Source organism: Cetorhinus maximus, chromosome 3 (genome assembly GCF_964194155.1).
Source record: "Cetorhinus maximus chromosome 3, sCetMax3.hap1.1, whole genome shotgun sequence".
Taxonomy (NCBI): domain Eukaryota; kingdom Metazoa; phylum Chordata; class Chondrichthyes; order Lamniformes; family Cetorhinidae; genus Cetorhinus; species Cetorhinus maximus.
The window spans coordinates 63,246,517-63,263,771 of record NC_135881.1 but is presented as its reverse complement, the minus strand read 5'-3'; the positions used below and the strand labels follow the sequence as shown (position 1 = coordinate 63,263,771).

At 39.8% G+C, this 17,255-nt stretch overlaps 1 protein-coding gene across 4 annotated transcripts in view; it reads right to left on the bottom strand.

Annotated features, from left to right (window-relative positions):
* cdk14 (cyclin dependent kinase 14) overlaps window positions 1-8,416 on the bottom strand; it is a 726,725-nt gene extending 718,309 nt beyond the window's left edge. For 3 of the 4 annotated variants that reach the window (XM_078538467.1, XM_078538468.1, XM_078538469.1), the window contains exons 1-2: window positions 7,896-8,416; window positions 7,371-7,402 (exon numbers count right to left, since the gene is read on the bottom strand). In XM_078538467.1, the coding sequence (XP_078394593.1) occupies window positions 7,371-7,402; window positions 7,896-7,986 (123 nt within the window). In that variant the 5' untranslated portion in view covers window positions 7,987-8,416. The remainder of the gene's footprint in view (window positions 1-7,370; window positions 7,403-7,895) is intronic. The other variant, XM_078538471.1, reaches the window with a different exon arrangement.
* Window positions 8,417-17,255: the final 8,839 nt, after the last annotated feature.

The following is a 17,255-nucleotide window of genomic DNA, read 5'->3' as shown; positions in this document are numbered from 1 at the left end:
GATAAGTTCCAGAATATATAGTGTTCTAAAAGCCTGTCCCGAATACACTCCATGAAGTCATCCTCTAGGTTACCTTTGCCAATTTGATTTGCTCAAGATTAATCCCTGGAGGATGCCCAGAAGTGACTTGTGCTGTTGTTCAAGATTTTTGAGATATACTCCAGCAGAAAGTTCTCAACCACCAGTGTTCCACAAGCCAAGGTACCACAAATATGGAAGTATTATCTTCACTTCTGTATCATTTCCTCCTTTGCAACAACAGAAACTTACATTTATACAACTACTTTAACATGGCAAACTGTCTCAAGCAACTTTCCCTCTAATCTCTAATTGTTTGTGACCCATTTATTGCATTGCATGTTATCTTTGAGATTGCTGCGTAGCCAGCATGCATCTGAAAGGGACCACGTGTGGCCAGTTTGTCCCTTGTGGCATCCTCCTGATGGGTGTACGGCTGCGCACCCAAGAATCTTAGAGGGAGTAAATGTATCTAAGGGTTGTTGGACTGGAGGAGCTTACAAAGCTAGTGAGGGGAAAGCCATGGAGGGATTTCAATACAAAGATGAGAACTTTAAAGCCGAGGTGTTTCAGGACCAATAATCAATGCAGGTCAGTGAGCACAGGGCTGTTGGTGAATGGGAGTTGGAGACAGTTAGGATGTGACCAAAGTGTAAAGTATAATAAGTTTCATAATATTTATCTGGTTTATTGTGAAGTAGGTTATGGGGGTAAGTATAGTTGGGTCTGTGTGTGATTTAATTACACTTGAAGTCAAGTAGACTGCAAGTTTGAAATCAAAAGAAGGTAGGTGCTTGACATGCTAATGAATAAACATGGATGCTGGCTTAGCATGTAAGGTGTAAAATTTGCATTTTTAGATAAATGAAGGGATATTTGGATTTCAAAGGGATCTTAGTCCATTTACAACTAGCCAGATAGGCAAGACTAAGGAATGTGTTTATTTTTCCCCAAAGGTTATTGTCAATATATTGGCAGCATGGAAGTTTTTATATTGGGAGGAAGAAACAGTTTCAAAGACATATAGAACAATAGAATTTATATATTAAAAAGAGATAAACATATATAAAAGGTGAATGAAAGGCTGTGTTTGGACAGCCATGTAAGATCTAACAAGGGTGTGCGATATAGCCTTAATGAAGCCTCCAGCATTTGTGCATAAGTCTGCTATATAAACAAAACTGAAGTTGGGGAAAGCCATTTGGAATTCTACTATCAAGTGGGTATTGCGTTAACTTGCAGGCTCTGTTTTAAATCTAAAATCTATTTTGGACCGTTGCCTTAAAAAGGGAGTGTAACTAGGGGTCAGGTTAATTCGGGATTAGTAGTTAAGTAATTGTAGTCTTATCTATGTGCTTGAAATTTTATATTTTGTTAATAAATATTTTAATTTAATTTTTAAAAATCTCTAAAAGTCTTGGTGAACTTATTACTTCTACATTCAGTGCACACATCTCGTAATAAATACAAACTGCAAAACCATTGATAGCACAACCAAGTTTCCCTTGTGGATTTGGTCCACCTAGCACACATCTGCCACATCATAACACAAAGGTTTAGATTACCTCAAGTTTCGAGAGAGAGTGCAAGATGGGACACCATCCAGAACAGCAAAATAGTCAAATCCAGACGTTAACAAAAAAGGATAAACGAGGATTTCAGCAGCAGATGAGCTGAGACAGGGTGAAGTGTGTCGACATCACAGATTCACCAATCACTTAAGTGTTTCCTCTCCATCTTACTTGCCCATTTTGTGTGCTCTTAGCTTTTAACTCTACCTTAACTTCCTTTTCCTTATTCTTCTGTTTTAATTTCTGTGACACTTCCCCCATTTTGCACAGTGGAGCATACTGGGAGTTAGAGAGTCTTTAGGAAAGAAATGAAGCCCAGGCTATTGAAGGAGCACAGAAATCCTGAAAGGATGTGAAGTGCAACTGATAGAAGGACATTTCTTCAAACATGATTGGAGTCCCACACATAGAATGGCTACTGGAAATTATGGTTTAGTTGAAGAGTGCGCAGAGAAGATTTACAAGAATGGCTTCAAGAAAAGAGGGATGTAGGTACTTTGGAGATACCAGAGAAGCTAGGCTGTTTTCCTAAAAGCAGAGAGAGTTGAGGAAAGATTTAATAGTTCAAAATTATGAAAGGTTTTGATGGAGTAAATAGGGAGAAACTGTTTTAACTGACAGGTAGTTTAGCAATCAGAATATGCAGTTAGATAATAGCAAAAGAACCACAGATAGATGATTTTAAAAGTTCTAGAATTCACTGTCTGGAAAAGTGGTGAAAGCAGATTCAGTAGTAAATTTCAAAAAGAAAATGGATACAATACTTGAAGAAAACATTCCCATCTAGGGGGAAGAGCAGGGGTATAGGACTAATTGATATTTCTTTTAAGAGCCAGTAATAATGAGCTGAATGGCCTCCTACAGTGATGTATGATTTTATGAGTTGAGAAATGCATTTTGGAAGGCAAAAGGAGTTAGGCCTATGGGACACTCCAACTGTGGAGTGTTAAAAGAGGGTATGTCCAATGCCAAGGGTGTTCATAGGCCCACTAAGATGTATTGTGCTATTTGTGGAAAGGGGAAGAAGTTGTTCTTAAGATAAGTTTGATTTATTTTCCTTTGTTCTACAATACTTCTGAAATACAAGTGGGATAATTGTGCAAAACTAAAACACCATTGTAGCTGTGTGTAGCTCTGAAGAAGGGTCACACAGACTTGAAATGTTAACTCTGGGCAGGATTTGCCGCACCACAATCATCCGGTCCCACCCCAAGTCAATGGACTTCTGGCTAGGGCATCGCATCGCCCACGGTGTCGTCCCGCCCACGACAGGGCCGAAAAATCCCAGCCTCTGTTTCTCTCCACAGATGTTGTCAGGCCTGCTGAGTTTTTCCAGCATTTTCTGTTTTTAATTCAGATTCCCAGCATCCGCAGTATTTTGCTATTATTGTAGCTGTGTAATTAGTTTATTTTTTTTAGAAATGCCATTAGTTAACCGGAGGAAGTTAGCAACTGCTTTCCCTAAAATATATGAAATGTGTTTCATTTCAATGCGCTCCATGTACCAAACGTACATCAATGACCCCCTAATTGACAGACTAAACCATATAAAAAATATCCCATCGAAATCACCCCTTCTATAAAACCTGTCTTTGGACACTTCCTCAACCATTAATGCAACAAACCTCTACAGTACAGAACTTTAACTATATTCTGGAACGTGTCTGAAGTTTTAATTAGATCAGTTACCCTTTCCTTTACAAACAAAGCTCCCAACACTTAGAGTTTGATATTAACTGTACCACTTCATAGTAGATGGAGGCATTGTTGCTATGGGTCTTTTCTAAAATGAATAGTGGACACCAAATAAAATTAAAAAGTAATATTTTCACATGGCCACTAACTTGTATTAAATATGGAGGCAGCAAGCCTGAAGTACAGCACAATCATTTAAATTCTGTACTGTAATATTGAAAAGTGAATAGTACAACTCTTGTATGTTTTTCATTATTACATACTTAACTTGCCATATAAAATAAAATATTAATATGCCATAAAAATATTTTTTCAAATTGTGTTTATTTTGCCAGTTTAGATAGAAAGTTGCTAAAGTCACCACATGCAAGGCCTTGTCGTGTGTACACATTTCATGCTGTTCAAATTTGCATAATTTTCACATACAATACAAAGAGCAGCCTTGTTTTGAACCGAAATATAGGCTTTTCCTTGAATGCATCATGCACAGATCATCTCTGTCATGTGAACGAAGAAGGTACAGATCTGAAACACCATAAGATTGTATTGCTCCCTCTCTCTTGGGTTTACTCACTGAAAAGGAACCACGAGTCATGCGTTTTAGAACAAGAGGCAATCAGCAGCAACTTCTATATACCGCTGGTTATTACCTCTAAATATTGCACAAGGTTTGAAACAAATTGCTTGCTTCACACTGATTCAGCAATAATTAGATAATCAGAGTTTATGGAAAAATTATTAGACAATTTTCAGTACTGACTGTTTAACAAGTTTGCAGAGAAAACATCATTTTAAAAAGATATACCATAACCTACTCTCAATGTACCCAATAAAACAGTTTGGATAAATGGGTCCATTCAGGTTGGCAGGCTGTAACTACTGAGGTACTGCAAGGATCAGTGCTTGGGCCCCAGCTGTTCACAGTCTATAATCAATGATTTGGACATGGGGACCAAAGACCAAAAATATTTCCAAGTTTGCTATTGGCACAAAACTTGGTGGGAATGGGAGTTGTGAGGAGGATACAAAGAGGCTTTAAGGAGACTTAGACAGGATAAGTGAGTCAGCAAGAACATGGCAGATGGAATATAACATAGAAAAATGTGAAGTTATCCACTTTGGTAGGAAAAACAAAAATACAAAATATTTTAAATGGTGAGAGATTGAAAACTGTTGCTGCCCAAAGGGACCTGGATGCCCTTGTTCATAAGTCACTGAAAACTAACATTCAGGTGCAGCAAGTAAATTAGGAAGACAAGTTCTTTGTTAGTCATTATTGCAAGAGGATTTGAGTACAAGAAAAAGGAAGTATTGTTGTATAGAGCCTTGGTGAGACTACATCTGGAGTATTGTGTGCAGTTTTGGTCTCCTTACCCAAGGAGGGATATACTATCCATAAAGGGAGTGCAACGAAGGTTCACCAAACTAATCCTTGGGTTGGCAGGTTGTCCTATGAGAGATTGAGGAAAATGGGACTGTATTCTCTAGAGTTTAGAACAATGTGGGATGACTTCATTTAAGTATACCAAATTCTTACAGGGCTTGGCAGGGTAGATGCAAGAAGGATGTTCCCCCTGGTTGGGGAGGTCTAGAACCAGGGGAGACTCCGAATAAGAGGTAGGCTGAGATTAAATAAGTAAATAAGATTTAGGACTGAGACAAGGATTTTTTTCAATCAGAGGGTGGTGAATCCTTGGAATTCACTACCCCAGAGGCCTGTAGAGGCTCAGTCATGGAGTACTTTCAAAGCAAAGCAGAGGTCGATAGATTTCTTGATACCAATGACATCAAGGGATGAGGATAATATAGCAAATTGGTGTTGAAGTGGAAGAGCAACCAGTTGAACGGGAGAGCAGGGCCCAAATGTCCAACTACTTTGTTCCTTAATACTGAAAAAAGGGAAAATCAACCCCGTGCTTAGATTGACATTTTTCAAGACCCATCAATCTTTTTTTTAAAAAAGTGGTTTCACAATTACGACTTTAAGAGTGCATAGAAACATCTGATACAACATTCCATTCTCAAACAATGCAAGATTTTGGTAGGCAGGAAAATAACTCTTTGCCCAATGAGTAAAGTAGATTTTTCAGAGCATCACTGGCTCTGTTAAAAAAATTAATACACTAAAGGATTGTACTTTGTATAACATATACACCTTTAAACACAAAAATGTAATTTAACAAATCTAAAGTTCCGAGTGTCCTTTGTAGCTTCGTAATAGTAACAAATCAAATTCAAATTTGAATTTCATTTACATGTGACAAATTAGGTGTGAAATTTAAATGAGTTTGATCATTAATAATACAAAACACCTGCAACATGAGCTATTAATAGAGCTGCAATACAAATTCACTGTTCAAGTCAATTATTTTACAAAATTAATGTTGGACAGATTTTCCATCCAAAAAAAATTTGAATTTTTACAGCAAATGCAGGGAGATTACTTATTTTATGTATTGTTGTGTCAATTTCTCCCAATGCTGTCCCAAGTCACCACCTTTTATTTATTTATTTTTACACATTTTAATTTCACAGATAATGCAAACCAAAAAGCTTTTGTTTTTTGATCATGCGTCACTCACCAGAATTAAACCAAACTACTGAGAAATCCATTGAGTTTCCATTTTCCCAAGCACTAATGATCATGACCACCCATTAAATCATCAAGTTTCAGGCTCAACGGCATCCGAAAACAAAGAATCCTGCCAAGTAACATGTCTACCCCTCCAGGTTCCATTAACAAACCAGGGTGGCTGATCAGTCATCATTCCCTTGGAGTACTGCAGACCTGCCTGGATCCAATATCAGGTTTTAACTCTGCATACCAGGCTTCTATTGACAACCACATCACTCTAGAACCATCATCACCCCAAACGGATGCTGTTTATTTGCCTTCCTTAACCCCAGCCAAAAATAAAGTAGACAACTGATAAACACATGTTGAGTCCCGACTAGGTTAACAGCAAATTTCAGAAATAAATGCAAGGTTGATTGGCAAGTACCACAACCCATCACCACAAGGTGTGAATTTATTACTGCTATCCTCCTGACCACAGCATAGACACTCACTGCAATGCATGTTAATGGAATAAAGCAATAATTTAAATGAAACCCAGTCTTGTGCAGCATTGCTTATGTGCAGATTAATATCTTCATTTGATACTGTTCCTAATTGCAGGTTTTAATGTTAATTCTTTCAGTGTGGAACAATATACTGAAGAATAGTGTCATAACTTTCATCTATTTCAAGGATGAAAACATGGTTTACCAGCAGCTATATTTTGCACTCATTGGAGATTGAGCAAAATTGTTGATCCTTCTCTATTTATTCACAAACTGTTTTACACTAACAACTATCTTAAACAGCTTCCCAATTTCTGTGTGAAAATATTTCACTTATGGATGATATTCTACTACTTGTTTACTTCTCCATAAAGATGGGGAAAAAATGTTAACAATTGGGATCAGTGGCACAAACTTTACAGATTGAGCTTTTATTTCAGAAGTGTGGATTCAAATTCAACCTTTTCATCCTCTCCTCAGAAGAATGACAGTTGGACATTTAAAGCACACACAGGAATACCCATTCCACTACAAGCCTTCCACCACCTTATTTATATCATTTAGTTCACATGCAACTCAGGTTTGGTCCCATTTTCACCCACAATCAATTCTGTAGACCATCACTCTGTTAAAATCTCAGGCACCAATATTATTATTTGCAATCAGACTGGTCCAGGATTAGATTATAACACCAAAACCCAGGGAAGAAAGTGACTTTTTAATGCATTCAAATTGACCAGTATATCAGCACCCAACATCCCCAAGCTAACTAAAGCATGGCTAGATACTGAATGAAAAAGATTCCTCCGAGGAAACATCTAACATGGATTCAAACTGCCCTAAATCATTTCAGGTAAGAAGAGTATGATCCGGATTTAAACCTTAGTCACAAAAGGTAAAAGGGGAGTGCGCCTTACCCAGTATCCCAAAGAGAACTGATTGTAACCAGCACAGTAACTTCAATTCAGTACTAACTCTACAAACAATGTACACGAACACGAACACATTTTGTGCGCATCTTACCTCATCGAAGTTATTGTCATCCTTCTTCAAGGCTTAAATAAAAGAGAAACAGAAACATGATACATTTACATATAGTTTGTAAGTGACCTCCCAGTCATCCTACACTCACTTTATGCCCAGTACTCGGATGGGCAAAATTGCTGTTAGAACAGCTTGATCCTCGAATTTTTTATACAACAATAACTTTCTTTTACACATATAAATAATGCAAGGCATTTTATTAACGGTACTGCAGGATCTAAGTATATAAAAACGTTTGGAATATTTTAAATAGTTTTCCTTTTTATTGGAGTACATCAGCAGCTTGCCTTACAAACTAGTACAGCATAAAAGCAAACACTGTGACTACTGCGCCAGCTAGCTTTACCTCGGTGAAAGTGTTTCTTTTTGTTAAGGGACGAAAAAAAAATCCCCAACGGGCAATGGACATTTTTGAGCTAATAATGGACACACTTTCCGGGAAACGAAAAATATTAAATTTCACCATTTGGTTTAAAAATTAACTACAGCAATTAATACACTCACCCAAACGACTGAAACTCTCAGATAAAGTTCTTCTCAACTTCTTCATTCTGCCGATTTTCTCAGTCGACTGCTCTGAAATCATGTCACACATCTTCGAGAAAATGGTCCAATCTCTCTACCTCTGGATCCTCGTCGGTACCCGGCAGAAACTGTCACAATGGGGCAGAAAAAATATTTGTCCCCCTAAAATAAATAGCAGTAAATGAAAAGACGGAAGACGGTGGACTTAAGTTTGAAGGTTTCCCCCCATCCTTCTGTCAAACACAGGAAGTGTGTTCACAGCCCCTCGGCGTTTTTCTACAAGTTAAAATCCTAGAGAGTTTCCCCTCGAATTCTTGGCGCGCCACTAAAACAAAGAGAAGCGATGCTGCAAAAAAAAAAAATCGTTCTGTACTTCGAACAAGAAAGCCGGAAAGGGAATGTGAAGAGATTTAGTTTAGAATGATAACCGCTCTCAGCCCTGAGTCGACAGACTCAGTCTCTCAAATCTACGCTGCACTGGTTGTCATTTTCTGCACAAGTCAGAGGCACTTCAGCTCCCGCTCCCGCCCCTCTCTCATCCGATTGGGTCTCTGCCACAGCCCACTGCTTTCTCTATGGACGAAGCGTAATGCCAATCAATCTGCAGCCCCGCCTTCTCTCTCTCTGAGGATGCGGGGCTCCCAGAGTTGGTTGCCACCCAGATATTTCTCTCATTTTTTTTGTTAAACTGTTTGGCACAGTGGAGAGAAACATTGTTCAGTTGAAAACGATTCGGCTTACCATCTAACTAGATGAGAAATAATTTAATAGTTTGCTTAGAACGGATATGGTGCTTATTAAATGTGTTAATAAACGATACATAAAACCTCTCCGACTCAAGCCTTCTGTTGCAAATCATCTCCGTTTATTATTTTTTACATTAGTGAATGGCTCAACCTAATTAATTTGATGACATCACGGTTATTGACATCCGTGCTCGAATAAAAATTACAGCTATAAGAAAGTAGCCTGCAGCTAGCTTGATAATAACAGCAGTAACAACACCCTCGAAACAAGACAGATTTAAATTGTGTAACAAGCTAACGATGCTAATGCGCCACAACATAACTGCATGAACACAAATAGCGAGAAATCACTTCTCGGCGTTTCCTTCTTGCTATGTTCACTCTGTCGTGGCAGTTTATAACCTGCTCGGCATCCTCATTCGACCCCACCCCACCCCGGTTTGGGTACGTGATTTAATCTAATGTTTTAAAACAACTGAAACGATCCAAAATTAAGTTTTTATTCAAGTTCAACAGACAGTTGCATCAAGTCATATTTCCAATGCTAAGGTGCAAATGCAAGGCTTTTTTTTTATCCAATAGGGGAATGTTAAGAAAAACCACGTCTCCGCACACTGACTAGATTCTGTTCCATTTCTAATAACTTTTAACTCGTATCTGATTCATTGATGCGCTGTGATATTTTCGGTGTTGCTAGATTTCAAACTGCCTTTATAGAAAAGTGTATACCAAATACGTAATGAAACGCAACTGTTTACTAATTGTATTCCGCCATTCTCGTTCCCCGTCCCGCAAATGAACCTCACACAACCATCACAGAATTGACTGGAGGATAGGCAGGGGAAAAGTTCACAAGGCCAACATTTCCTCGAGGCTGCAAATTACCTCATCATCGTAATTCAATCATAAAGTGGTTAACTAGGCCATAGAGTATCAAAGCCTTTTATTTGACAGTGTAAGTTTCTATGGGGCCAATATTCTGCACATTTTTCTGCTTTGGGGAATCTAGTGATCTTTATTACCTGATTGGTCACACTTAATAAATTGCCAATAAGGATTTATTTAATTAATACAAGCAAAGAGAGATTGAATCCTAAAATCTGCAGTATATTGGGTGTACTAGTAGTTATGTTTCAAGGATATTATAAAATCATATCAATTTCCTTTTCAACAAAGTTTTCATACAGAGGCAACTTCACTGGATACTTTTTGGCTGTTATCAATGTGCACTTCCAGCCTAGTACTACAATTTGTGTCAAACATGCTTAATTTCAAAATTTTCCCAACAATTATAGAATTCTAAAGCATATTGACCTCACTTAGTTTCCTCTTGCTAATTTGATTTTCTACAACTTTTCTTCTGAGGGATATCTTCAATATTCATGTCTACTTCATTTTTACATGTTTATTTCAGGCTTCAAAGGAACTTTCAATCAAAATGGACAATTTTTACTTTGTGCTTGAGTATGTTGGTCCTCTCCCAATATATTCCTAGAGGAAATTTTCTGATTTAATAGATAGGTGCTTTAAGAATTGTTGATCACTGTACTATTGGTGTTGAAAATGTAATCTAGGAGATGGGTTTCTAGCTACTTTCAGCTCCGCAACTCTGTTTCTATTTGATTGTTAGAATCATTTCTCTCAAGACTGAAATTTTCTTTTACAAAATGGAAGGACATGTGTAATGTTTGTAGGTATAACCATTCCTACTGCCTTTAAAGGTCATGTGATTGTACTGACAAATGGGCCTTAAGTGCCAGTAATCTTAGGGGCGGAGTTTTCTAGTTGTGGACCTGCTTCAAGCATGTAGCTTCTCAAAGAGCTCTGTAATAAAGTTATCTATTTCAAGTAAGAAACCTGTTCAGTACATAAAGTCCTCATATCTTTGGCAATGAGGATAAATAACTCCGATGCTGCATCGCGCCTTGTGAGTGTGAGTACATCAACTCTTAAGGAAAGAAAGAAAAGTATGCTCACCAGTCATGCCATTTTTTAGCAGAATCGACCCTTATGACTTGTCCATGGAAGTCTGGAACCGCATTGTAGAGCACCGAGAAGCTGCTGATACTAATATCTATTCCTTATACAGTGTCAAAGCAGTAAAAACTGAACAAATAACAGCCACCCTTCAAGTGAATGGGAAAAGCCTGTGGTCATGGAGGTAGGCATGGGAGCCTCAATCACAGTGGTGGGAGAACACACATTTAAATACTTAAATGAAGGTATCCAGCCACTGAATCTGGAGCAAACCACGGCTCAACTGAAGACATACACTGGAGAGTCAATACAGGTAAAAGGCATTGCCACAGTACCTGTGGCCTATTGGCAACTGGCAGCCCAGCTTCCAGTAATCATTGTAACAGGTGAAGGACCTAGTCCTCGGGACTGGGACTGGTTAAAAAAAAATTAAGCTCAACTGATCAAAAATATTTCAAGTGAGAACAGGACGAGTTCCTGAGTTAATAGGGAATATGACAGTGTATTTCGCAATGAGTTAGGAGAATCGAAGGACCTTCGCAGAATGTAAGGATCCCTCAGGTCAGAGTTGGTTCCACTGGAAAATCATGAAAAGAGATAAAACGAATATAGTACCACTCTGAACAAACTGAAGAAACAGTTGGCAGAGAAGACCCAACAGTATTTAATGTTCCAGGAGGAAGCCAAAAGTTATAAGAAGGAGACAGAAGAACTGAAGAATCAGCTGATTGAAACAAAAGAGGCATTGGAAGGATAAGTTGCGGAACTTTCCAAGATGCAAATGAGTAATTAGGCCATGGGTAGCTCAACCACCAAACTGAACCAAGTTAAGGTTTCAACAGAGAAATCAAAATGAAGGACATGACTAAAAGACAGAAATCAAATCAGAAAGGCAGCTCACCACCATCTTCTCAAGGGCAACTAGGGATGGGCAATAAATGCTGGCCCAGTTAGTGAAGTCCACATCCCATGAAAGCCTATGTTAAAAAATTATTCAATGTTTCAAGAACCCTCTCTGCAGCAGAGAAGGGTTATTCACAACTTGAAAAGGAAGGTTTATCAGTAATATCTGGAGTGAAGAAATTCCATCAGTTCATCATAATGTCCAACCATAAACCACTAATGGGTTTATTTAGTGAAGATAAAGCCATTCCGTCAATAGCCTCAGCAAGAATTCAACGGTGGGCTTTGATATTATCTGTGTATGAGTATACCTTTATGCACCGTCCGAGTGTACATATTGCAAATGCAGACACACTCAGTCATCTTCCGTAACCAGATAGCATTGTACAAGCTCCAGTGCCTCAAGGAATTGTGCTTATATTGAATTTCTTGGACTCTTCACCGGTCTGTGCAAAGCAAATAAGGAATTGGACAAACAGATATCCAATTTTGTCAAAAGTCCGAGACCAGGCATTGCAAGGATGGTCAAATTCACCAGTGTTTGAAGAGGTAAGACCATTCCATGCCCATAAAACAGAGTTAAGTTGTCAAGGTGGAATCTTGTTGTGGGGATCAAGAGTCGTTGGCCCTTCGCAAGGGAGAGAACCACTCTTGACAGAGCTTCAAAGTGCATATCCAGGCATTTAGCTTCACACAAGAATCTTCATCTTCTATGTCTTTTGGCCAGGCATAGACAGCGACATTGAAAGCATGGTCAAGCATTGTCTCCAGTGTCAGCAACAACAGAAGTTGTCCGTTTCAGCTACACTGCATCCATGCGAGTGGCCTGGTCGACCCTGGGTTAGACTGCATATAGACTACGTAGGTCCATTTTTAAGTTCCATGTTTATATTGATCATCGAAGTGGATGGATGTGTGTGAATTTATATAACCGACATCGTGTGCAACTATTGAAAAGCTGCGCCAATGCTTTAATATCCATGGCCTACTGGAAGTCATTGTTTTGGATAACAGTACTGTCTTCACTAGTACTGAATTTCAAAGATTCATGAGCTTAAGTGGAATTAAACGTATTAAAACAGCACCATATCAGCCTTTATCAAATGGGCTAGCAGAAAGAGCAATGCAAACCTTCAAATCAGGAATGAAGAAGTTATCTGAAGGTACTTCAGAAACTAGACTTTCTCAATTATCGTACGACTCCTCATACAACAATGTGTTCAACACCACCTGAATTACTGATGAAATGCTGCCTTCACACAAGGTTAAGTCTGGTGTTTCCAAACTTAGAGGGGAATGTAGAGAAGAGTCAGAGTAGTCAGAAATTGAATCACGATATTCATAGCAAAGCTCGAAGATTCACTGTGGGAGATACAGTTTTAATGCGGAATTTTGGAAATTGTCCTAGTTGGGTTCCTGATATAATTGTCTCTGAAACTGGACCCTTGTCATTCCAAATGGAAGTGGAAGACCGGATTGTTCGAAAACATGTGGATCATCTAAGGAGTAGAGAGAGACATTCCAACAGCCAGCTATTCTGCCCGTGTGTCAAACCTTTAATCCCTGAGGTGCCAGATCAACCTAGAATAGACATACCTGATATCTCTGTTGAATTAACTAATCCTGAACTGCCACTTTCAAAGGATGTCCCTGATGCTACAGTTCCTGATCATGTCGATCCAATTGGAGAATCTCAAGTGGTAGACTGCTCTAACCGAATTAGAAAACAACCTCTGAGAATTAATCTTTAAACACATGACCTGTGTATATATGTAAATGTTGGGGATTAAAGCATTCTTTGTAAATAGGAAATGTATAAAAACTAAACGGGAGGAAATGTAGTGATTGTAGGTATAACCTTTCTTACTGCCTTTAGGGGTCATGTGATTGTACTGACGAATGAGCCCTAAGCATGCGTAATCTTAGGGCCAGAGCTTTCTAGTCATGGACTTGGTTCAAGCATGTAGTTTCTAAAAGAGCTCTGTAATAAAGTTATCTGTTTTAAGACACCTGTCCAGTACATCAAGTTCATTACAACATGGCATGATCTGGGTGCTAAACTTTTTTTTAAAGAAGGTCACAAGTTCACCTTGAAACAAACAGACCTCTTCCAAGAAATCACCTGACCTACATGGTACTTGAGAAGGAGTTATTTGTCTGTGTTGAACTGTAAAGCTCTTTAATTAATTAAGCTGGGAGACAAAAAGGCAATCACAAGGGAGAGAGGAAAAAAAACTTAAGCTGTGAACCTGTTTGTGTTGAAGACAGTCTTGTTGAAGAACAAGCTGAGAAAGGAAGGCTACCTTGACTGGTTCCCTGTCTCTACCTTGTGTTAAATTATGTGTGGCTATCAACCTGTAGCCAGATAACCCTCAAAAGACCATAAGACCATAAGACATAGGAGCAGAAATTAGGCCATTCGGCCCATCGAGTCTGCTCTGCCATTCCATCATGGCTGATAAGGTTCTCAACGCCATTCTCCCACCTTCTCCCCGTAACCTTTGATCCCCTTACCAATCAAGAACCTATCTATCTCGGTCTTAAATACACTCAATGATCTGGCCTCCACAGCCTTCTGTGGCAATGAATTCCATAGATTCACCACTCTCTGGCTAAAGAAGTTTCTCCTCATTTCTGTTCTAAAAGGTCTTCCCTTTACTCTGAGGCTGTGCCCTCGGGTCCTAGTCTCTCCTACTAATGGAAACATCTTCTCCACGTCCACTCTATCCAGGCTTTTCAGTATTCTGCAAGTTTCAATCAGATCCCCCCTCACCCTTCTAAACTCCATCGAGTATAGACCCAGAGTCCTCAAACGTTCCTCATATGTTAAACCTTTCATTCCTGGGATCGTTCTCGTGAACCTCCTCTGGACCCTCTCCAGGGCCAGAACATCCTTCCTGAGATACCAGGCCCAAAATTGCTCACAATATTCTAAATGTGGTCTGACCAAAGCCTTATAAAGCCTCAGCAGCACATCCCTGCTTTTATATTCTAGTCCTCTCAAAATAAATGCCAACATTGCATTTGCCTTCCTAACTACCGACTCAACCTGCAAGTTAACCTTAAGAGAACCCTGGACTAGGACTCCCAAGTCCCTTTGCACTCCAGATTTCTGCATTCTCTCCCCATTTAGAAATTAGTCTGTGCCTCTATTCTTCCTACTAAAGTGCATGACCTCACACTTCCCCACATTGTATTCCATCTGCCACTTCTTTGCCCATTCTCCTAACCTGTCCAAATCCTTCTGCACCTGAGTGTAACTAGTCTGTGTTTGGACCTGTGAAGCTAGACCAGTTGGTGAGAACTTCCAGGCAAACACCAGGACCAGCACACAAGAGAACTCCAATTCAACAACGTCAAGACCCTGTGGACTTTATTTTATAACACCCGTCCTCCAAAGCCCCATCTCTGCAGAGGGAATCTATCTTTTTGTCCTTTGTTTGTCTGTGTGTGCCTGTGTGTGTGCTGGGGAAATCCTTTAGGAAGAGATAGATAGTTATACTTCCCGAATACAATTGTGTGAGAGCCAGTACTTGCAACTTGTTAAAAGAAGTTCTGTTTTGAAATAAATTAATCATCCTGAGTTTTTGAAAGAAGCCAGGTCAGAGTCTCTTTTCTTCTGGGTACTAGAGATATAGGTACACAATTGGCCATTTTGGTGAGAAAATTAAATATTTAACTTAATGGTACAGCCTGTAGAGTAGTGGGGTTTGATAATTTGCACACTCCTCCCATCCCAATCGTAACATGATTTTAAATCCTGATTTATTCTGCACTCGTGTGATTTAAAAGATATTTTGTCACTTCTTTCAGATTTACAGAATTAGAAATTTAAAAATACTGCACCTGATTTTCAGGCACAAAATGGATGCTTGAACAACCAATATGGTGGGCGAAGCACATGCAATTATTATGCACTGGAAGTGGATCACCTGCCACATTGGTAAAAGCCGAAAAAGAAATGGCCTGGCCCTGTACTGAACCAGCCATTAGGAAAGAATGCTAATTCTCCATGATCGCCCAAGCATCTCCGGGATTGGAAGATTAGACTTATGGACACTGCTGCAAGTAAACCAGTAGAAAATTCATAGGGGCCTTTAAAAAATGTGTTCCTTTCATTTTCTTTCATTTCTTTTGTCTATTCGTTATAAAAATATTGGAGATGGGGATAAAAGCTGCAAAAGGCCATGTGCTGAAACCTCCAGGAATACGGCCAAGTGGAGTTGGCAACCCTTCATAAGGCCCTTTGCAGGGGAAGTTAAGGGGTTCAATGTCTGTTTGAGATTCCACATGCAAAGTTAGGCTACCCTGAATACCAAGTATGTCTCTGGCCTACAGGTTATATTGCAGGAATTGTTCCCAGCACCCTGTCTGCCAGCTAGAAACAATTTCTAGGTCACTGTGTTTGAGAAATTATTAAAGGATATTTATTTTACTGACATGGACAATGGCCTGAAAGAGATAGCATGCATTTGATCAGTGCTATCAGATCCTTTTCAATATAACATCATGGTATGAGTTTTTGCTTTTATTTGAACCACAATTTAGTTGGTTTGCTCAAACAAGTCAAACACTATAGATGGAATGTTCTGTGTCTGCTGGCACCAGGCGTCATGGCTGGCGTGAGCCAACAATATGGTGGGAAGGCCAAAGTTCAGTTTCATGATGTTGTGAAACCAGTTTGCAATCGTCCGCTCTGCCCGTCAATGGCAGGTTGTGTTTACTGCCATTGGACATCAGAAACTTAATTGTAATACATCTGCATATCATTATAAGCCCAGCTCGCCAGAATCATCCCCCCGACACTGGATCATCGGAGAATCACGCCGACGTGTTTCACGACAGCATATATAAGGTGTGCACCTGGCAAGCTACACTTTGAGGGGAACTCAGAGGTGAGTGCACAGTAACATTGTGCAGCACTCGCAAGGGTCGCCTGTTGGAGTTCAAGGTTGAGGTGCTGCACATTCAGACGTGGGAACAGGCAAGTCGCTTTTTCCCAGCTGGCTGACAGTGCAGTGCTGGGGCAAGGGCTGCCCTGCGGTTGAGGCAAGTTGATGGGGGGTGGGGTGGGGGATGCGGTGCACGGGCAATGACTGCCCTGCGGTTGATGGTAGTGCACAAGCACGTGTTGCCGGGGGGAGGGGAAAGGTGGGTGTTGGAGGGAAGCGGCCATGCATTAGGCAAACCTTGTATAAAGTGACCATTCCTCCACAGCTGAGATAGTTCAGATGCAGCTACATATGCTTGGAGTCAGGCCTTTAGCTTATCTGCCTACTCAAGCAACACAGAGGCACGAAAGTGCCACCAAGTGCTCCAGAGCTTTTCACCCCTCAGGTGCAGACTGCAAACTAATGAGAGTTTTAGTAGACTGCAGAACAATAGGATCCCTGTGCACATTGTACAATCCCTGTGCACGTTGTACAAGTACCAGCTTGTGAAAGCTGGCCATGGTCAGTCACTGGTGGAAGCGCTCACAGCCCCTTGCAATGTCATCATTCAGGTTTGGACCAGTCTTGAATGTCTACGAGATGGCTTTTTGGAGCAGCCTGTGGTGCAGCCCACTAGGGAACAGGCAATTCTAGATTTAGTGATGTGTAATGAGGCAGATTTGATAAGGGAGCTTAAGGTGAAGGAACCCTTAGGAGGAAGTAACCATAATATGATAGAATTTACCCTGCAATTTGAGAGGAAAAAGCTGGAATCAGATGTA